General features: G+C 18.5%; 7 protein-coding genes across 7 annotated transcripts; 4 read left to right on the top strand and 3 right to left on the bottom strand.

The window, feature by feature from the left end:
- Window positions 1–591: 591 nt before the first annotated feature.
- Window positions 592–1,417, bottom strand: SRAE_X000050000 (BM-40; the record flags this gene model as incomplete). Its single annotated transcript, XM_024644852.1, has 2 exons — window positions 592–1,317; window positions 1,355–1,417. 2 exons carry the CDS (start codon window positions 1,415–1,417, stop codon window positions 592–594), a joined length of 789 nt encoding a protein of 262 aa, XP_024510369.1.
- A 1,595-nt stretch (window positions 1,418–3,012) lies between these two features.
- SRAE_X000050100 (EG:80H7.5 protein) lies at window positions 3,013–3,964 on the bottom strand (the record flags this gene model as incomplete). The annotated part of the gene is made up of 2 exons (XM_024644853.1): window positions 3,013–3,890; window positions 3,946–3,964. 2 exons carry the CDS (start codon window positions 3,962–3,964, stop codon window positions 3,013–3,015), a joined length of 897 nt encoding a protein of 298 aa, XP_024510370.1.
- A 930-nt stretch (window positions 3,965–4,894) lies between these two features.
- SRAE_X000050200 (Transmembrane protein 185-like) lies at window positions 4,895–6,081 on the top strand (the record flags this gene model as incomplete). Its single annotated transcript, XM_024644854.1, has 2 exons — window positions 4,895–4,938; window positions 4,989–6,081. The coding sequence occupies 2 exons, from the start codon at window positions 4,895–4,897 to the stop codon at window positions 6,079–6,081; spliced, it is 1,137 nt and encodes a 378-aa protein (XP_024510371.1).
- Window positions 6,082–6,261: 180 nt separating this feature from the next.
- SRAE_X000050300 (Solute carrier family 22 member 13) lies at window positions 6,262–7,778 on the bottom strand (the record flags this gene model as incomplete). Its single annotated transcript, XM_024644855.1, has 4 exons — window positions 6,262–6,500; window positions 6,552–6,631; window positions 6,677–7,661; window positions 7,706–7,778. 4 exons carry the CDS (start codon window positions 7,776–7,778, stop codon window positions 6,262–6,264), a joined length of 1,377 nt encoding a protein of 458 aa, XP_024510372.1.
- Window positions 7,779–10,702: 2,924 nt separating this feature from the next.
- Window positions 10,703–12,028, top strand: SRAE_X000050400 (GPCR, rhodopsin-like, 7TM domain and 7TM GPCR, serpentine receptor class w (Srw) family-containing protein; the record flags this gene model as incomplete). The annotated part of the gene is made up of 4 exons (XM_024644856.1): window positions 10,703–10,788; window positions 10,837–11,008; window positions 11,070–11,932; window positions 11,986–12,028. 4 exons carry the CDS (start codon window positions 10,703–10,705, stop codon window positions 12,026–12,028), a joined length of 1,164 nt encoding a protein of 387 aa, XP_024510373.1.
- A 2,237-nt stretch (window positions 12,029–14,265) lies between these two features.
- On the top strand, window positions 14,266–14,919 carry SRAE_X000050500 (GH13992p; the record flags this gene model as incomplete). The annotated part of the gene is made up of 1 exon (XM_024644857.1): window positions 14,266–14,919. One exon carries the CDS (start codon window positions 14,266–14,268, stop codon window positions 14,917–14,919), a length of 654 nt encoding a protein of 217 aa, XP_024510374.1.
- Window positions 14,920–16,362: 1,443 nt separating this feature from the next.
- On the top strand, window positions 16,363–17,886 carry SRAE_X000050600 (Rabenosyn-5; the record flags this gene model as incomplete). The annotated part of the gene is made up of 5 exons (XM_024644858.1): window positions 16,363–16,510; window positions 16,550–16,816; window positions 16,858–17,019; window positions 17,068–17,303; window positions 17,383–17,886. 5 exons carry the CDS (start codon window positions 16,363–16,365, stop codon window positions 17,884–17,886), a joined length of 1,317 nt encoding a protein of 438 aa, XP_024510375.1.
- Window positions 17,887–22,850: the final 4,964 nt, after the last annotated feature.

The raw sequence follows: 22,850 nt of genomic DNA on the forward strand, positions 1-22,850 counted from the left end.
ATTAAAAATGTCATTATGATTAATAAAGATATATATATTTATTTTTAGCAACCATCTGTTTATATTTTATTTATCCTTTATTTATAATTAGATGATATTTCTTTATTTTTATAAAATACTTTATTATTTTTAATAAGTAAAAGTTAATCTATAATTTATCTAATGATTCATTAATCATATTGAATAGGCTCAACTTTGTAAATATGTTCATTATCATTTAAAAATATTATTTATAAATTGGTTATACTTACTAATATATTAAGTAAGAAGTAAGTTCAAAGCAGAAAATATAATTACTTAAAAATGTTAGAATTAATTACACCTTTTTAAAAACTTATTTTATATAAATCAAAGGCATAATTTATAAATTTTCTTAAAAATAATCTTACTATCAATTATAATGAATAAATTTAATATTAAAAAGTAACAAAAAAAAATTATAATTATAAATGAAAGTAGATATTTATTAATTTGTGAAAAAAATAATTATTTTACTGTAAAAAGAAAATCATGATATTAAAATATTTTGTCCATTTGTGTTCAATTATTTTACTAAAAACATTTCTCAGTGATTTTGACTTTTTTTTTTGCTTAACATCTTTCTTGAATTTCTCCGTCTTTCAATCCAAGACATTTTCCCCATTCAACAATTGTAATTGATCTATCTTGGTCAGTATCACATGATTCTAAAAATGGTTTTATGCATGATTCCATTGGAATAACAAAGGCAGTCATTGGAATAAGTTCATGATGAGTAACATGTTTATCATGTGGTTTGATATCTAAATCACAGAATTTCCAAATAACTGGGTATACATGTTTCTTTTCATCATCATGTTCAGCTTCATTAATAAGTTGTTCCCATTCAATTCCATGAAGTTCTCTTCTTTTTTTTAATTCTTTCATTACTTGAAAAAGCCAATCAGCCATACGTACTCCAAATTGTTCCATCATTTCTTCAGTACATTCTTCAATTTCTTTACATTCTCCAAGGTAATCAAGATGAATTTTTGAATATGATGAATCTTTACATTGTTCTTTTGATTGTTTACAAAAACATTTTTGTTGATAAAGTTCACAAAGTGTTGGAAATGTTTCATTATTTGTAGCACAAACTTTATCATTTTCATTTGTTAATTTTGGACATTCACGAATACATTGACAAGATGGTTTTCCTTTTCCATCATCAATACATTCTTTTCCCCATCCACAAATATGTCCTTCACATATATTTGCTTTAACAGATCTTCTTGGATTAAGAGGAGTACCTTCATTATCAATTTCATTAATTAAACTTTCAAGTTCATCAAACTGCACCTAAATTAAAATAAATTATTTAATATATAAAATATACCTCAGCAGAAATACTTCCTAAAAAGACTCCAATAACTAGAAGAATGGACAACCAAAATTTCATTATTAAAAATTTACGTTAAATAACGCTTTTCTAAAGAAAAGTTAATCTTTATATACTTAAGTTATTTGTAGATATTATTGACAATCATTTTCGGTTTCAAACAATATCTTGTCCAACCTCTTTACTGTTATGAATATTATTAATGATCCGCCTTATTATTTAAAGTAATCAAATTACAAGAAACATTTTTATAAGCTTTTATTATTAATATATATATAATATTTCATATCATTACAATTTAAAAATATTTTAAATGATTTCTTATTATCATAACAAGCCGTTTTCCAAAACAAAAGATTTTTATGTGATCCAAACATTAATAATATTAAAAATGTAACTATTAAGATGTTTAAATTAATAATTTTACTTTTATCTTTATCCACTCAGTCATCATTAGTAGCCTTACATCCATACCGTATTAATTGATACTAGTCACATATTTTTGTTACCTTAGTATATAATAGATAAATAATATAAATATCTGTTGACAATCATCTATCAGTTGGCACGTACATTTTTCTTTAGTAAGATAATTTGTATGTATGTAATAGAGCCGTAAAATGATTTGTAAAGATATTTTTAAATCATTAAAATAGTATGTAATAACAAATCAACTAATCTTTATTAACTGATAATGACAAATTAACTAAATAAATATAATTAGGAAAAGAAAAAGTTAGGCACTTTCTTGCTAAAATAAAATTAATGTTTATTGTGTAAAATTAAACACACATACTGATAATTATATGATTTTAATAAAAATAATTTTTTTTTATACATACTTAGATAAAAATTTACTTATGAAAAGATAAAATGATAATAATAACATTACACTATTGAAAACTACAATTTTTAGTTTATGAAATTTATAAAATCATATTATGTCATCAATTGTGATTGATAACATAGGACACTTTTTATCTAATCACAATTGAAAAATTATCACTTATTAAAAAAAATTTATTCATTCTTTTAATTAATTTATTTTAACAATAAAATTACATTTTTTATAACATATAAATTTAGAAATCTTAATAATAATAAAAACATTAAATATTATAATATTTTCATTAAAATAATATATGTAAAAAAAATATAAAATATTTTATCAATTTTTTAAAAATATTTATTAATAGTTGTAAATAACTAAACACTATATATCTTAGTCAAATTTACAATTATCATCAATGACATAATTAAATATTACTCAAGTTTTTTAAACTTTGACACTTCTCTTATTTTTTTAATAATAAAAGATATTTTTTGTCAAACATAAAAATGGTTTTTCAATATAATGTTTAAAAAAAAAAAAACTAAAAAGATATATTTATTTTAAAAAAAAAAAGTAAAAATATTATAACTAAAAAGTAAATGATTAAAAAGCATTTTATATAAGTGAGTATGTTTGTGAAAATTTTTCATTATTTTAGGCACAATCGGTAATTATAAATATTTTCTCTCTTCAAAAATTTAAATACAAGTCATTTGCTTCTTTTAGAAAGTTGTTAAATTTATGAAGAATTAATAAAAATTCACTGATAAATTTTTTTTTTTGCACTTTAAGAAAAAGATTATAAGTGTGATATAATTTTTTTTTAAAATAAATTAGTATTAGGTAATTCAGAATTGAAATAGTCATCAAAGGGATCTTGAGCATTTTTACTAACATATTGTTGATGTGTTTTTTTAATATTTTTGTTATTTGATGATTCATCATCTTCGTCATCACTAGAATCAGAAAGTGTTGTCTCATTAAGTGATTGTATTGGAATATTATGACTATTTCTTAAATATCCATCATTACTTTTATCTGTCCTTCCATATGCATGTGGAATAATTTTTTCACCTTTCCTTAAAAGAACAATACATTGATCACAAACACGAACATCTTTTGAACTAATATTTGGTAAATTCCATGTATTATTAGAACATTTACCACAAACAACTTTACCACATGCTCGGCAATGATGTCGACGATGAATAATACCAAAGACAGTTTTTAAACAAACCATACAAGTAACAGCTTCCTTATCAGGAACCCACTCAGCTGCAAAGTCTGTTGCTAGTGTTTTTCCACATTCTCTTTGAAGATAAGTTATACATTTACAAATATGATTAATCCATTCATTTTTTTCTGAATTTGTTGCGGCATAAACAGCAAAAGATTTATTTGGTGTACGAATAACGAAACCATTCTTTTTATTATCTTCATCTTTTAAATCAATTAATTGAACTTTTTCAAGAGGAATAACATGTTGTTTGTTGAAGTGTTTTTTATCAATACCAAAACTAGCATATATAAGAATATCATTAAAAAGATAAAATTGGCGTTGTTTTGGCTTCTTTCGGCACATTTTCATAAGAACACCCTCACCAATAAGATATCTTCCTTCCTTTTTTAAACGTATTCCAGTATTACCAAATAATGCTTCAATACTAGCAATACGACGATCATTAGCCTCTATATTAGAACCTAAAAAATATTTTAATGATTAAAAAAATTATTTATTGTTATTATAATAACTTACGTTGTTGACCATATGACATTTTGTTTATTTATTTTTTTTTTTTTTGAAATATATTTTTTTTGTAATTAGTAATATTAGTAATATGAATAAAAAAAAGACACTAAAAAAAAATATAAAATATATAAGCAAAATTTAATTAAAATTTCTTTTTTAAATTATGTGTTTATTAATTTTAATACCGTTATAATTATATTATTATTGTTAGGTATATAAAACGAGATGATATAAAGTGTTGGAAAACATGAGTTGTTATATTTAAGAGAAATAAGACACATGAATAAAAATAACTCTCTATGTGTACACTCAATGAAAATGTTATCAAAATGAAAGGGTTAAAAATTATACATACATATATATAGGAATGTGATAAGATTCAAAAATTTATATGTATATTTAATAAAAATAAAAAAAGCATAAAGTCTTTAAAAATGATTAAATAAGTTATTATAATAAATTATATTTATATCATTTTTTTTTTAATTATTATTTATTGATTACAAGAATATATTAAGTTAATAATTAAATATTTATATATATTGAATGAAAATCATCAATTATGATTTATTTATCAAGATCACAAAATTGATGTAATATATATATATATATATATAATTCTAGTTTACTAACAATAATAATTATTTATTAACAAGTGCAATAAAAATAAAATATGAAAATTTATATAAAATTTAAAAAAGGTATATTAAAATTATATGATTCATAGTCAACATGACATTTGATTATTAAGCACTTCACATCAAGAAATATTATTTATTTTATATAACATTATCACTTCTATAGGTCAAGAGACTTCGTTATAAGACAAAATTGGAAGAATGTTTTAAATCACCAATTTTTTTATCCTTTTCAAATTACATTAAAAAGATAAATTACTCTTATATATAAGATATTATTTATCTATGTTTGAAGTTTTATCTTCAATTTCTTCAAAATGGCAATAAGTATCTGTAATAGTCTTCAAAATTGTAATGTCTCGTAAGTAATATAAATTTATATTTATACTATTTCTTTTATAAATTTTATAGAAAAGTTATGCTTTATCTACTCATGTGTTTTTTTCTTATTACACTTGCATTACATTTAGATGGTTCAATTCAATTATCATATTTTTTAATATTTTTACCATTATTTACATTTGAAATATTTGTTTTTATGAATTTTTTGGCTAGCACATCTCTTTATTTTATAACATTTCCAACAGCAAGTGAAACTGTATTTAAAAAAGATTTTATATTAATGTTATTGAATACAATTGAGCATACATTAATTGCTTTATTTGAAATAATGTTATATTTTCGATTACATAGATTACCAGAAGCAACAGATAAAAATATTTGGCTTATAACATTTCTTCCATTAGTATTACTAGGTTTTGTCTCAATTATAGTAATGTTATGGAGTTTTCAAAATAATAAATCAATTGAAGGCGAATCATTTTATGCTGTAAATTTTTCGCAAACATTATTAATTGCATGTAAATTAAATGGAAATATTAATTGGAGTTGGATGATGGTATTTATTCCATCATGGATATTACTTTTCGCAACATTAATAATTATACTATACTTTTTAGTATCATCAATTTATTTATATTATAATGAAAATAATCAAAATAATAGTTTTAGAAAAGATTTTTTATATTCAACTGTATGTAATATTTTTATTACTATTCCAATTTTTATATTTTTATTACTTTTAACAATTAAATTGGATAATTCATCATTTTATGGAATTTTTAATGTTAACAAAATAAGTTATCGCATCATATTTACACCATTATTGATCTCATTATGTTATTTAACTTTTTGTGCCCTTGGTGCCAATGGAAAATTATTTTGGTGGTTCTCATTTCCTAAGTCATTTTGGCCTCATTGTTTTGAAGTTTTTCCTTGTTTAAAACTCTATGGAAATATAAACGTTCGTTTTGGAACATCACCTGTGTCATCAACACCAAGTGATGGAAGTGAAAGAAGACGAAGAAATATTTATCAAGGAGAGATTGGTTTATTAGAGGGTGAATGTTTTATCAATAATCCGGTAGAATTTATGGATATTAAAAGTGATTATACATTGGATATGAAAAAGTATAAATTTGATTCATTAACTAATGTAGATTAAAAAAAAATACATGTAACTTTTAAGTATTTTACATTGAAAATAATTAGCTTAAATTTATTCAAGTTTCTGGTTAAAATTATTTAAAATTTTCGATTTAAATTTTATTCTATAATACTACAAATAAAATATTTTTTAATTTAAGTTTCTTTTATAATAATACAGTAATATGTAAGTAAAAGGTTATTTTTTTATTTCTGTGTCAATATTTGGTAAGAAGTACATAAATCCTACATTCAAAAAAGATAATATTGAAAGTGAAAGAATATAAATAAATTTATACTTATTCCATGAAATACTAATACTTCCACCAACAATTCCACCAATATAGGTAGAATTTAACAAAAATCCTACTGAAGAATTTCTTATTTCTGTTGGAAAAATTTCTGAAAAGTACACAAACATATAAATGCACATTAGTGCTAAAAATGATTTTGTTATTAAAAATAAGATAAAATAAACTTTTTCCATACTGTTAGGTAAAAATGTTAATGTTATTTGTAGAATTGATATCAAACAAAAAGTAACTATCATAGAGTTTTTTCTCCCAAATCTTAAAAAAAAAAATTTATAAAAAAGTATTTTAAATAATACTTACTTGCTTATTGTTATTGGAGCTAAAAATGATGTTGGAAATTCAACTAAAGATATAAGTATAATATTAACGTATGGATTTCCAACTAATTCTTTTGCATTTATTGTAAAAAGATAATATGATAGAAATTCATTGAACCATATAAAAAATATTAAGAATAAATAAACAAAATATTTTTTGTTTAACCAATAATATTTTATAACTTTAGATAAAGACGTATTGGTTATAGCACCTTTTTGAAATTCACCATCTAGACTGTGAAATTTTTTTATATAACTATCTATATTTATATTTAGTTTATTTTTTGAATATTTATTTGCTTTATTAATCCAACTTTCTATTTTATTTTTTTGCTTCTTTTCGAATAAGAAATGAATACTTTCTGGAAGAATAAACCATAATATTATTGAAAATAAAAACACAATTGAATTGGTAATTATAATTATTTCTTTGTAATTAGGAAAAAAATAAGCAATAGGAACTAATAAAATTAAACCCATTGCCCATGATAAATTACAAAGAAGTGCAATTACAGGATGAGATTCTAATGGTGCATTTTCTGATGCTAAAATAAAAATGATACCATTAGCATTTGACATTATTATTCCTTGAATAAATCTTAGAATAAGAACATATATAAATTTTGAAAAACAGGTCATTAAAAAACCTATTATAGATGATAAAATAAAACATGGTAATGCAATTATTTTTCTACCATAAATGTCAGCTAAATAACTTTGAATTATTGAACCAAAAATACTTCCGATAAAAAATGATTGTGAAAACAATGAAATATCATTTTCTGTAAGAGGAAATGATTCATTCATTGATATAGAATTGTTAAGACGTCTGTTACACCAATAAACGTCATTTCCTCCACATGATATTCTTTCAATAATAAATGTTGGTAAAAATAATACTCCACTTGTTAACGTCCAGGTTGTTGATGATAGTATATAAAGAATTATTATATAACAAGATTTAGGCCCTAAAATAAAATATTTTTTTATAATTTTATTATTAAAATTTTACCATAATATTGAAGTAAATTATTTACTGTCTGATATGGTAAATTATTAATATTTCCTGTAGATATCTCATTCATATTATTTTTTTTATTACAAATAATATTTGTTAGAAATATATAAAAGATATTCTATTAGAAAATTTACTTATTAATCTTTTTGTCAATCTAAAAAAATTATATATTTAATTAATTAAATAATAATTTTTATTATTAACAAAAATTAAATTTTATTTTATATTATTATATAACATTTAAAATAGTTAACCAAAGAAACTTTTTGATCAAATGAATGTTTTAACCTTTTCAAATACTTATCACATCAATTTATATCATAACTTAAGAAAAATAAACATTTTTTTATTTTTTTTTATTATAAACTTTTTATATATATTAAATCGGAAATAAGAATAACAATCAATCTTATTTCAACTACTTAACTTTTTATATCAAAGGATAATACAAAAGTTCTTTAAAGCAGTAAAAATTAATTCAAAAATAAATATTAATTATTACAGCTTAAAACTTTTAAAAACATTTTTTTACTTTATAAGATATTATTAAGTGAAAAGAAAATTTTTTTTAACATTGTAAATATATAATATAATAAAAACAATGTTATAACACTATCTTTTTTTTTTTTAATTAAATGTAAATTAAATGTTTATTACTATATTAATTTTAAAAATTGATCTTTTTACTTAAAAAAAAAATTTTTATTTTTATTAACTTCTAATCTTTTAATTTTCTAAAAACATACATGTGGTGTATAATATTTGAATCTTTTTAATTATTCTCAAATTTTCTTTATGTGTCCTAGGAGTATTGTCATTTTACAATTGGAAATTATTTGATTCAAAAAAGAAAAAATTTTACTTTTTATATATTATAAATTATATTGAATATTTATCAAAATAATTTTAAATTATTCTTCAATCAAAAGCAGTTCTTGTCTTCGGCAGGAAGATTTAATTATACTATTTAAATAAAAATTATTGTTACATTTATAAAATTTAGTTATATTTTAACAATATATATTTTAAAATTGCTATTTCAATATAAAATTATAAATAAAGTTCGTTTATCTCAATATTATTTACAATTAAAATTATTTATTACCTCTTCCTATATCTAATAGTTAGAATTGAATCGACAACTTTTTATTAATTTTAAATTTTGAGCTTAATTAAAAACAAAATAACCATAAAATTAATTGTTTATTTCTTTATCTTAAATGTGTTCATTTGTTAGTAACAAACTTAATTTACAATGAATAAACATATGACAACATCATTACTAAGAATTTAAAATATATTAGGTGTTTACAAATATAGATAAACATTTAAAAAATATGTTAGATTTTTATTTTTATTTTTTATATTTTTTAAAATTATTAAAAAACTTAAATGTGATTTATTAATGTAAATATACTATTACTTATTATATTTAATTTTTATAAACATTATATTAGATAAATATACCTACTTAATTATTCATCAAAATAATTTATTTCATTTATATTTAATGTTATTATATTATATTATATCAAAAAAATATTTTTTTTTTTAATTTGATAAAACATAATATTTATTTTTTATAATTGTTTTAAATAACTTTAAAATATTATATTCTTTAAAAGTAATAAATGTGTACAAAGTTACAGTATGATAAATATTTGTTTTTTTTTTTTATTTTCTTTAATATATATATAATTGTTTATGAACAAAATATATTTTAAAGAAAAAAATACTTTATAGTTAGAATATCAATCAGTCTTATTTATGTTTTAACCATCTATATCATTTTACCATAATTTATTTTCGTATAAAAAAAAAGTTATTAAGGTATAATTATTTATTTATTAAAAAAATATTTATTAGTACTTTAACAATAAATAAATTTTATATAAAAAAAGTTTAATTTTTAAATAATTTGATTTCGTGTCAATATAATATTTAATAAAATTTAAGTTATTTCAAAATTTTTATAAAAGAAAATAATTGATAATATTGTAGACTTGTAAAAATTCTTTAATAAATTTTCTCTTACTTCATGATTATCCAAAAAATTTATAGATATTTAAATAGTCCAACTGACAGCAGCACACTTCAGTATAACATCCCCTTTATTATAGTTATATGCCTTTAAGTAAATTTAAATTTTTTAAAATATTTATCCATCCCACAATTTATAATAGTACTTTTATATATGACTTTAATTATATAGCTAAGTTAAAAATTTACCTTTTTTATGTATTAGTTTAAAAAAAAATTAATTGTAATGTAAGACTTCAAAAACTAATTATATTTTAGTTCTAGAAAAAAAAAAGAAAGTTGATCTTTTAAAAAGTATATTTTTTATTTAATAAATATTTTATATAAGACTATGGTTAAATTTTATTTTAAAATTATTATAAAGTAAACATCATGTATTTTGATATATATTAATTTATAATCAATTTATTAAATTTTGTCTAAAATTTTTAAATATTAGTTCTTTTAAAATTTATTATTTATTCATTCTATAAAATAAAATATTCATATACTTTATATAGTATTTAAAACGATTGTTTTTATCATTTAAATAGTAATTTTTTTAAACTGCTTATAAATATTATACAAATATACAAAAATAAAAAATTTTTTTTCTAAATGAATGTATATCTGGTTCATTTATGTTTAATAAAGGGATAAACATTTGTTTTATGTAAAAAAAAAATAAGAAAAATTTGCTAATGATATTTTATGATTGTAATTTTAGAATGTCATAAATAATATATTTAAGTATAAAAAAATTTTTTCGAAAAATAATTTTACAACTGTTTTAACTTTTACTCGTCATACTTTAAAATCATTATATTTTTAATTTTTTTAAACGCCATAATATACTTCTATTTTGAACTTTAATTAGATTATAAAAATTTATCCTACTTTAATTTCTAGACTAATTGAAGATAATTTTTACTATTTATTTGAAGAATTTGAAGTATTTTACATTTTTAAAAGATGTTAAATTGTACTTCACTTCAATTGTTTGATTACAATTCAGATTTTAGCACAAAAATAATATTAAATCTTTTTTCCTTTAAATCGTAAGTTTTAATAAAAAAAAATTTTTTTTTTGATTTTAAGCTTTTTAGTTATTATCAACCTTTCCACAAATATATAAGTGTTATTCTTTGTCTTTTGGGTATCATAACAAACAATATCCACATATGGGTTCTTTCGAGAAAGCAGATGCGTTTTCAGTCAGTTCATATTGTTCTTATATTCATAGCATCAGCCGACATTGGCACAATGTTATCATATTTGGTATGTTTTTATTAATTATAAATTAACTCATCAAAACTACATATAAATAATTTAATTCTAGATTTATATCATACGCTTTGAATTTTTCAATGATGAAGGATATGCATATAAATGGACAGTGTTTTTACATTTTCATGCTTCAGTCTCTATTGCACTTCATGGGCTTTCAATTTATCTTGTCGTATTTATGGCATTTATTCGATGTCAGGTAATGAAAGTAAAAACGGGACAATCTATTTGGATGCTTCCTCATGTTGCTTTATTGTCAGCATCAGTTATTACTTTGACATTATTTATTCTTTCTATTCCAACATATTTAGCTCATGAAATTGTAGAAAGGACAACAACTAAAGATGGAATTATTAAGTATACTATTATTATAGCAAGAAATTACCGAGCTAATGATTGTGTTGCATTTAAAATATACCTTTGGGTTACAGGAATATTAATAAAAGCAGTACCTTGTTTTCTTTTAATGTTTTTTACTTTAGGACTGTTAAAAAAGTTACGTGAAAATCAAAAAAAAAGAAATTTATTATTTAGTCAACATACTTCAGTATTATTAACTGAAAATACTGTAAATGAAAAAGAAACACTTAAAGAATGTAATTATCAAAAAGAAAATAACAAACTTCTTAGTAGAAATAGAAATAGTAGTAAACGTCAAAATACTCCTGATCGCACAAACAAAATGCTTTTATTAATGGTAACAATTTTTTTAATAACTGAATTACCACAAGGTATATGTGCTATACTTAATGCTTTATTTACTCAACAATTTCATGAAATTGTATATTCAAATTTAGCAGATGTTCTAGATTTACTATCATTAATTAATTGTTTTGTGGCATTCATTGTTTATACATCAACATGTTCTAGGTATCGAAGATTATTACTTGATGTATTAAAACCTTTAATACCAAAGTAAGTTTTTTTTATTTTAAAAAAAAATAATTTATTATTATTATTTTTTAAAGATGTCTAAATAAAAATGAAGCAATAAATGAAGATAAAATATGATAAAATGTTGGATTTATGTGGCAAAAAAAAAATATATATATATAAATATATATTATATTATTTAATGCAAAGCTATCTCAGAGATGATAAAATAAATAAAACAAAAAAATATTATTTTTTCAAATGTTTTGTTTTAACAAGTATCTTCCAATTTTACCAAACTAATTTTTATCTTATGATATATTAATAAGAAATTTCTCTTTTGCTTTTATCATCTTTCAATTACTTTTTTACTATTTCTTGTAAATTTAATTTTTCTCAATAATAAAAATGTATTAGATGTTTTTATGTACTCTAAGGAATTGTAAATTTTTAAAGTTAGAGTTGTTTTAATGAAATTTGTAATTTAAATACTCTTGCTAAATATCTTGCCTAAGATAAAATAGGAAAAATAACATTAATTGAATATATTAATATTACTATTAGTATTTTTTTCTAGAATTTATTATGAAAGAAAGAAAGTAATTTATTTTTTTATAAAATATAAAAAAATTATATTATTAATAGTAAAAAAAATATTTATGTCTATTGTACTTTATATTAAGGATATTTAAAAAAATAAAAAATATTATTATATGAGAAATATTATTCAATTTACATAAATATTTTATACTCATATAACTTATTATTTGAAGTGTAAAAAATATGTACTTTAAATTTTTATATGATCTGTAAAACTTAATACTATTATAAATTTTTTAAAATAAATTATTAATTAGTTAATTAAATTTAAAATGTTTTACATAGAAATACAAGAAAGTACAAGTTTTTTTTAAACAAGTCATCTTATTATTTAAAAAAATTTTATAAAGTAAAAATTGTTCTAAAGATTATAAAATTTATTATGATAATTATTTAAAAATATTTAAGTAAATTAATGTAAGTACGTTTTCAGAATAATAATTATTACTTACAACATCATTTTATTAAACTAAAAAATCTGTTGTTAATTATTTTAATAAAAATATGGTTAAATTATTTTTATAATTATATTGTAATTTTTTTTTGACTTAGCTTTATTATTACACTGTATTGTAGAAAAATTGTCATATTAATTTAATAAATATGAAACAGATATTAAATATGAAAGTCAACAATTGATTTTTTTCATCAAAATTAGAAGATACAAACAACTGAATTTGATAATTTTTCTCATACTTTAAAAATTTAAGAATATGTACTTTTTAAAGTATTTATTCAAAAATATTTAATGTTTCAACATTGTCTTTTTTTAATAAATGAATAAAACTTTATCAAAATTATAAAATTTTCTATTATTATTAACAAAAATATAAAATAATATAAGAAAATAATAATATATAAATGTACTTAATTGTCAAACACTTCTACTACAAAAGCTGAATATTATAAGCAATAATAATATTTATTAATTAAAAAAGAAATTAAAACAAACATATCATATATATTCAGTTTTTAAATTATAAACAAAATAATTTAGATTTTTAAGCTAAATTTCCTAAACATTTATTCAATCAAGGGAAAGACAGATAATAAAAAGATGGCAATTGCATTATTTAAAGTGTATTTATTATCATTTGATTTACTACTTTTTTAATAGTATTTAAAATAAAATAATTTTGTATCTTTATCATTTTAGTTGAAGATAATTAATTTTTAAATTAGGTTTTTTTTTTAAATATTCAATAACATTTAAAAATATTATAAATATAATAATTTCATATCATATTTACAAGTGAATTACATGTACTAAATCTTTTAAAGTGCATTTAAACTTAAAAACAATTTTTAATAATATTATATATAATATCTAATAATATTTTTTATATTAATAATATGTTATGAGATATATATAATAAATTTTTATTTTCATAATGTCTTATGACGACTAAAATTCTATAATTCTTGGAGTAATATTTTTAACATTGTAAACAATTAATCACTTGACTATTTTAAACTTTATAGAAACTATTAAAAAAATTATATTTCTTCACAATTTCAATAAAATCTTATTTTAACATTGAATAATTTTATTCAACAATTTTATGTTTTATAGTAAAATTTTTTTTTTAATTGTCATATAATGTTATATAAAAGAAATAACATTATTGATAAGTGATAAAAATATGTTGTCATTGTTACACATTAAACTTTTATCGATATTTTTTTTTACAATTTTAATGTCAAAATATATAAATGTTGCAATATATTAATTGTATTATTTTTTAGTTGCCTAAATTTATTATTCACAGTTAAAAATGCTTAAAAATTTTTTTGGATCTAATAAAAACAAAGAAGAACCATCTCCTCAAGAGGCTATTCAAAAATTAAGGGAAATGGAGGATATGCTTATTAAAAAACAAGAACATTTAGAGAAACAAGTAGAGGAACAATTAAATTTTGCTCGACAAAATGGAACCAAAAATAAAAGAGCAGCACTTCAGGCATTAAAAAGAAAAAAACAATATGAAAAACAACTTATTCAAATTGATGGAACATTAAATACACTTGATTTTCAAAGACAAGCCTTAGAAAATGCCAATACGAATGCTAATATTCTTCAAGTTTTAGGGAGTGCTGCTAAGGCTCTTAAAAAGGCACATAATGATATGGATATTGATCAAGTACATGATCTTCTTGAAGATGTCGCTGAACAAAATGAGATAGCTAATGAAATTTCTGATGCTATTAGTAATCCAGTAGGATTTAGAAATGAAATTGATGAAGGTGAATTATTAGCTGAGTTAGAGGAACTTGAACAAGAAGAGTTAGAAAAAACATTAGCTGATGTTACTCCTGTTATAGGTGATAAACTTCCACCTGTTCCAGCACATGAATTACCACCAACCCAACAAAAAAAGAAAGAAGTTGATTCTGATTTGGATGACCTTCGCGCTTGGGCAGAATCCTAAATTGACAGCGCAAATATATTTTTTAATGCAATTGCTTTTTTGGGGGATTTAAGTATTATTTTTTATACAGAAATACTTTCAATAGTCCAAAACACCAGCAACTGTCATTATGTAAAGAATTTATAAACATTCATTATAAGATATATCAAAATAAATCTAAAAAATGTATAAATCTATTAAAATTATTTTTTTTAAAAGGATTACAAGTATTTATTAATTTTAAATAAAATTACAACATTAAAAATAGTAGTAAAACATTTTTTATTAATTTTAAAACAATTTCCATCACGCTAGAAATGTTTTTTTAATGATTGTTTTACTGAAGCAATTGAACTTAAAAAAATAAATTGCTTTTTCAAATGATATTTTATTAGTAATTTTTTATTAACAAAATTATAGTTGAAAAATGTTTATTTATGTCATTGGTGATTAAGGATTATTATATATTTTTTAGTTATATAATTTATTATAACTCTGTTAAAATTGTTTTTTTGTATTTTTAATTGACAGTTATGAATTTTGTTATAATATAAAATATATATAGAATTTACAAAATAATTAAAATTTATTATTGTTATATCATTTAAAAATCAATTTATTGTGATAATTTTAAAAATAGTACCAAATAACATATTGATAAATCTTTTCTACTATTTATATGATTTTTAGATTATATTTTTAAATTGAATTAAATAAACAATTCTTGGAGATTAAATTACATATTTTTTATAGGCATAATTTATATTTAAATATTAATATTTACTTAATTTGTTTTTTTTTATAAAAAAAAATAAATTACTAGCTTTATACCATTCATGTTTTTGCCTTATAAAATTTTAGAAATTTTATGATAATGATATATTATTGGCAAAAATACTTTTTTTCTTATTTGTATTTATTTTTATAATTTAACATTTTATAATGTCTCAATATATAAACTTCAATTTTGTTATTATTATTAACAGAAATATATATATATATTAAATTTACCATATTATTATTTGTTTATTATTTTAATGTATACAATTAAAACTTTGACAGTTTTAAAAGAAAAAAAATGTAATTATATTAAATATTAATTTAAAATCATTGAAATGGAGATACGAGCAAGAAAATTGTTGGTATTATGATAAAATTAAGTATAAAAGAATGACAATAAAATTTTTATAATAAATAAAATAGAGTAATTATTATATATTTGTAATATATTTTATATAAATGTTATTATTAAAATACTTACATTTTTAATAATAATCAATAAAACGTGTCTAAATATGTATACTTATTTAATTAAAATATTATTTTAGTTGGTAAACATTTATTATATATAACCTTCTCATAATTTTTTTTATTGATTATCATTTTACATTTTTATAGAAATTGTTGATATATATATATTATATTTATTATTTATTTTTTTTATATGTAAAATACAGAAATAAAATGAATGATAATTATAATGAAACAATAAGACAAGGTTTTTTATGTCCATTTTGTTTTAAAGATTTAGGAAATCCATCTAATTTATTGAATCATGTAGAGGTGTATCATAAAGAAAATGCAAAAAATGATGTTGTTGAACATATAAGAGGTTAGTTATTATTTTTCATAATAATAAACTTTTTTTTAGATCTCTTTGGAAAAGCAAAACAAAAAATAAAATCATTTGATGGAAATGAAAGTAATGATAAAAGTGATGAAATTATTCAGCAAAAAAATATAAGTATGGCATTATATCCTGAAAAACATGAATTAGGAAAATATAGAAATTTTAAAGATATATTCTTTAAAGAAAGAGATAATATTGTTCGTAAAACTACTGAAGATACTAATCAATTAATAATTAGACTTGATAAACTTCTTACTGTTTGCCCAGATGATGTAAATAGAAAAAAAGGTAATCATAATAAAATTTATTTTAAATATTTTTTTTTTAAGAATTGGAAAAACAAGTTGTTCCATGGGCACCAGATAAAGATTCAAATTGTTGTTCTTATTGTCAACAAACTTTTAATATAACAAGAAGAAGGCATCATTGTCGTCTTTGTGGTAAAATAATATGCGCAAATTGTTCAAAATTTTTATCATATATTACGGCTAGTAAGTTAATTTAAAAAATAATATAATATTATTAAAATTATTTAACAGAAAAACTTATTAATCCAGCTTTTGCTGCTCAAATATTAGAATCTTTTAAAAATGTTGATGAATTAAATAAGAATTCACAATTAGAAAAAGCAAATACTTTATCATCAATAAGAAAAATGATTTCCAGTGCTTCAACTGATTCATTTAGTAAGATGAAAGCAAAATCAGAGAAATTAATTTCACAATTAATAAATAGAGATGAAAGTCAAAATAGTATATCATCTTTAATAATACAGGTAATAAAAAAATTAAAAATATCAGTATATCAAAAAATTTTTATTTATATTTTTAAATATTAAAATAATATTTTTTTAGGAAGAAAATGAACAATTTAGAATATGTGCAAGATGTAAAGAATTACTTGAGAAACGTGATATGTTAATGGATCAAATAGCTTCAACACCAATTATTATTCAATTGTATGAATCATTAATTGAAAAATTAAATGAGATTAAAAAACTAGTTCCAATCTATTGCAAAATGGCTAATTCACTTAATGAAGGAGAAAATTTATACACTCTTTCAAATGCTATTCAATATCGAAAAAATATTGCTTTATATCAAAAGGATGTTGACTCAATTAGTCATAATATAGAAAATCTTGGAGTCAATAATGAATACTCACCAACAAAAGTAACAGCAATGGAAATTAAATTACAAAAAAGTATTCGAAGATATGCAATTATGGTTGTTCAGGATATTATAAGTGATATACCAGATATACCATCAGAAAGTACATATTATTTATTACAAGAGAAATATAAAAAACAAATGTTAGAAAGAATTGAAAATGAAAAAAAAGAACAATTACGTAAATAAACCACTTAAGATGTAAAAAATAAAAAAATTTTAAATATATATATAATTTATTTTAAATAAAAAATTGATATCTTTGATCTTATGTAAAATGATAAAATTAAATATCATTAATATTATGTATATCTTTTTATAAAAATAGCATTTATGCTAATTTATATTGTTTCTAAATTAATTTTTAAAATTATAAAAAATTTAATCGTTTTTTAAAAAATATTTAAGTAAACTTTATAATTTTTTTTTGATTTTTATTAAATTAGTGATATAAAATTTAAACGTTTTAAAAATAAAAATATAATTAGAAAATCAATTTTTAAAATATTTTTTTAAAGTTTTCCAAATAAATTTTGTCTTGTTTACAAAAATAAATTGATAAAATTGTTTTGCGAATATTTTTACTAAATAATATATCTATTTTCATTACATTTAAAAAAAAACTACTATATTTTTTATAGTTGATTATTGTTTTAACTTTATTTTTACTAAATATTTAAATTAAGAATATATTTAAAGTTTAATTGCAAATAAAGTACTACCTTATGATTAATGAAAATATTTTTAAAGTTATCATTTAAATGAAAAGTATACTTTTGGATTTAAAATTATAAATTGGTTTGAAAATATTGTATTTAAATGATATTTAAAAATTTATATGCTTTTAAATCATTTAACGGTATAAAAAAATGTTAATTTTTATGGAAGTTATTAAAATATTTTATACTTTATAGATATTCTGTAATTTTTTAAATATAATGTTTGTTTATTAATGTTGTATGATAAGACAATAATAAGAATTGGTAGTATTGTTATTGAGCAGACTTTTTTGTTTTTGTTAAACAAAAGAAAAAAAAATATTATAAATATTAATAAAAATAAATATAATTTAAGCAATAATATATAATAATATTTATAAGTACAGTAAAAATAATATAAGTGGGTAGTGGGTAGTATTGAAAACACTTATTTGTAACCCACAACTATTTAATAATATACATAGACCATTTATTAAATTCTTTTTTTTTATTTTACAATTATAATAATATTACAAAAATATGCTACTAAAATGTTAATATTGTTAATTTAATAAATACAATTAGATTATACTTATACTATAGTTAAAAAGAATCATTACAATACTGATACATTTGAACTTAATACCAATAAATTAACCTTTTAAATAAAAAAAATTAAATGCAATATTAAAATTTAAGTAAAATCTATAATAAAAGATTTCAAAAGTTAAATTAAAATTTTTTAATTTTCTAAACTTTTATATATTCTAAAAATTATTACATTTTAGTTTATTGGGTTAAAAGCTAGCTGAATAATTTAAAAAAAAAAACTATATTACGTATAAAATACAATTAATTAAGTTATACAACAAAAGAATAATACTTGATATATTTTTACTATACTACTGTACATTGTATTTATAGTCATAAATAATTAAAAATTTATACTGTAATAAAATTGTCACATATTATAGTTATGAAAAAAAAAGTTTACTTTTTAAAAAATAAAATAGCAAAGTCAATGTAAAATTAATATGAATATCAAATAAAAAGTGTTCTTTATTTATTATTATTAATAAAATTAACAATAAAAAAATTTGTTAAATGTTATTTTAAATTTTTTTATTATCAATAAAAATAACAAACTATTTAAAAAAATTAAAGTTAAACATTAAATTTGGAAGCACTATTAAAAAAAAATGTTTCCATATTATATTCATTAATTAATACAATTACAATAAGCATGATAGAAATGTTATTAAAAATTTTTATTCATACTTAATAAGTAAATTAGAATTAAATTTTTAAATTCTTTTTGCAATATATCTAATATAATTTTTATTTTATAAATGCAATAATTATAATTTAAAAAAAATCATTCATGCAATGTGTATTAAAAAAGTAGCTTATCTTGAAAACATTATAGGTTTATTCAAAATAAAATATTATTAATAAAATACTTGGAACCAATTGTTAATAAAACTTAAATTACCATGTTGCTAAATAAAGTTAATTAATTTACCTATAAAGTAACATATAATTATTTTTGAATTATGATAATACTAAAAAAACAAATTTGAATATCAAAAAAGTTTTAAAAACAAACACAAAGAATGAAATAGATTTTATTAAAAATATAGTTAAGACTTAAAAAAAATTTTTTTTATCAATAAAAAATTGTTATTTGCAGCAAAAATTTAGCTTGTAAAAACAATTTCATTACTGCAAATAAATGTTTATAAAATTTTAATTTTTTTATACTTTTAACTTTAAAATCCACTTTTTGGTGTGCAAAAGATGCACATTTTTTTTTATTTACGATGTAATCTTTCGATTATGGGCTTGTAAGGTCCAGCACGGAATGGAGTATGTACACCACGTGGAGGGTAGCAATATCCTTGATTAATTAATACGTTAATAAGAGAAAATAAAAGAATAAATTTGATAGTAAGAAAAATTGGAGAAAGTTGTTTAGTAAACATATTAATTTTGATGAATTGCAAAATTAAATAATGAAATTTTATTAATAATTTTGATTTTTATACAAAAAATTAGCATCATTAAATTTGCATTTTTTAATTTTTAAATTGTTTGTTTTTATAAAAAAAAATAAATTATATAAATTAAAATTGAATTTTAATATTTATACATTAATAAAAATATGCATAATTATTTATAAACAATTTATAATAATAGTATTATATATTTAATAAAAGATCGAAATACTTTTTAAAATACAATAGAAGTAAGTATTAGATTATGTTTTAATATTTAAATTATTAATATTTTTTAATTAAATCATTAAATAGATTAAAAATTATATTTTTATAAACTTTTATTCTTTAATTACATATTATTAAAGTACTTTTTCTGTTCTTTCTTTATCAAAACGTGTTCATTATATTAATTTTATAAAACAAGAAAATCAAAACGTTTGAAAAAATAACATGATTTTTATATCTATTATTTAAAATTTAATATAATGTTTTTACAATTTTTATTGTGTTCTTGCTAAACATTTTATCACTCAATTTATTAAAATAATTTTAAATTTTTTGAATAAATGATTGCAAAGAAAAGCATATTAAAAGTTTAAATTCTTTTTTTCCATATTATAAAAAATTAGAAAATTAAAACATTTATTATAAAAAGATGGAAAATATATTTTATATTTTAATTAATAGTGATAAATATAATATTTTAATTAAACTGTTGATAATAGATTAACTCTATGTACTAAATTCACAATTAGTTTTTTTTTTTTTTATAAAAAATGCACATTTTTGATTGTTTTTATATACCATAATTAAAATATATTTTGTTTAAAACATTAAACTTTTTGATATTTGAATCTGTTATAAAACAAGAAATAGTCTAAAATGAATATTAAAGTGTACTATTGGTTTACTTCTCTTTTTTAAACTAATTTTTATATTTAATTATGTTTGAAATATGAATAAATTTTTAAAATGTTTTTCAAACTTTTGTAAAATGAACCAAAATAGTATTATAAATGATATATATGATGAGGAAACTTTAAAACTACTAATTATTTAACTTAAAATTTTTACACAATGATGATTTCAATAATAATAATTATAGTTTTCTTAATTTGTGTATAGTTCAAAAATCATAACTTTTTTATTCATTTATTATACATGTATTATCCAATTTTAATATAAATTAAATTAGTATTATTTTAAATCAAATTTTAAATGTTTAGTTTTATAGATAAAGTTTATTAAAATATTTTTTGTAGATTTTTAAGAATAATTATAATTAAATAAAAACCAATATGATTTAAATTATAAAAAAGTTTCATTTCTTTATTTGATTAATCTTTTAATTTAAAGAGTTTATTTTTTAATTTTTAGAAATATTCAAAAAATTTAATTAAAATTGTTGTTTTTTATAATCTTGATATATAAGTTTCTTGTTTAATAGTAAATTAAAAAATTATTAAATACTGTATTACTGTATCATTTAATTAATTAAAATTGTTTTAAATATTGATGATAAAGTGCTTTTAGAATTAATTAACAAGGAAATTTTTGTGAACTGAAAATTCAAATTTTTTATAAATATTTGAAGTTAACAAAACGGATTTTTATTTATACAGTTTTATTTGATTTATATATATTTTTGCACAAGTTCATTTTGATGTGATACATTATTATTAATAAAATTTTATAAAAAACAAACATTTAAATATACATTTAAAAAGAGTAATATCATTTAATATAATTTAAATAAAAATTTTAAATCACCTAAAACTCTTCTCTTTTAAAAAAATTAATAAAAAAAAATTAAATTAAAAAAGGAGATTAATATTGTTAGGAATATTTTTTCAAACGCTACAATAAAAAAAAGTTTTAAAAAGATGCCGCAGATGTGAAGAAAATAACTTAATCAATTAAATAATTGTATATTAAATTATTAAAAATATTTTAATAAATAAAAGATTTATAAAAAAAATCATAATCTTTGAAGAGCAAAGGTTTAAAGAATCATAAAAATTTATTATTATCATTGCCAACAGATATAATATTAAAATTAATATTAGTACCGCGTTTTTCATAATTTTAGCTAATAAATATAAATATGATAAAAGAGTAAATTTTTTGTTACTCATTTAATTATGAATAAAAAATAAAAAGATAACAGTTTCATTGTTTATATAGTATAATTTTAAATTTATATAAGTTGTGTATATTATAAAAGACAATATTAAAAGATTTTTAAAACTTAAAAAAAATTATTTTAAATAATAAACAAATTTTTAATAATTATTAATTATTAAAATAAAATATTAAATTTAAGTAAATAAAAAAAAATATGAAAGTAATATTTAATAATAGTTTTAATGAGATGTTTTACTAGTTTGATAACATCATACGATCTTTGGATAAATACATTTAATTTCAATAATAACGAATATGTCAAAATAATGATATT

The sequence above is a fragment of the Strongyloides ratti genome (assembly GCF_001040885.1).
Source record: "Strongyloides ratti genome assembly S_ratti_ED321, chromosome : X".
In the NCBI taxonomy this organism is placed as follows: Eukaryota; Metazoa; Nematoda; class Chromadorea; order Rhabditida; family Strongyloididae; genus Strongyloides; species Strongyloides ratti.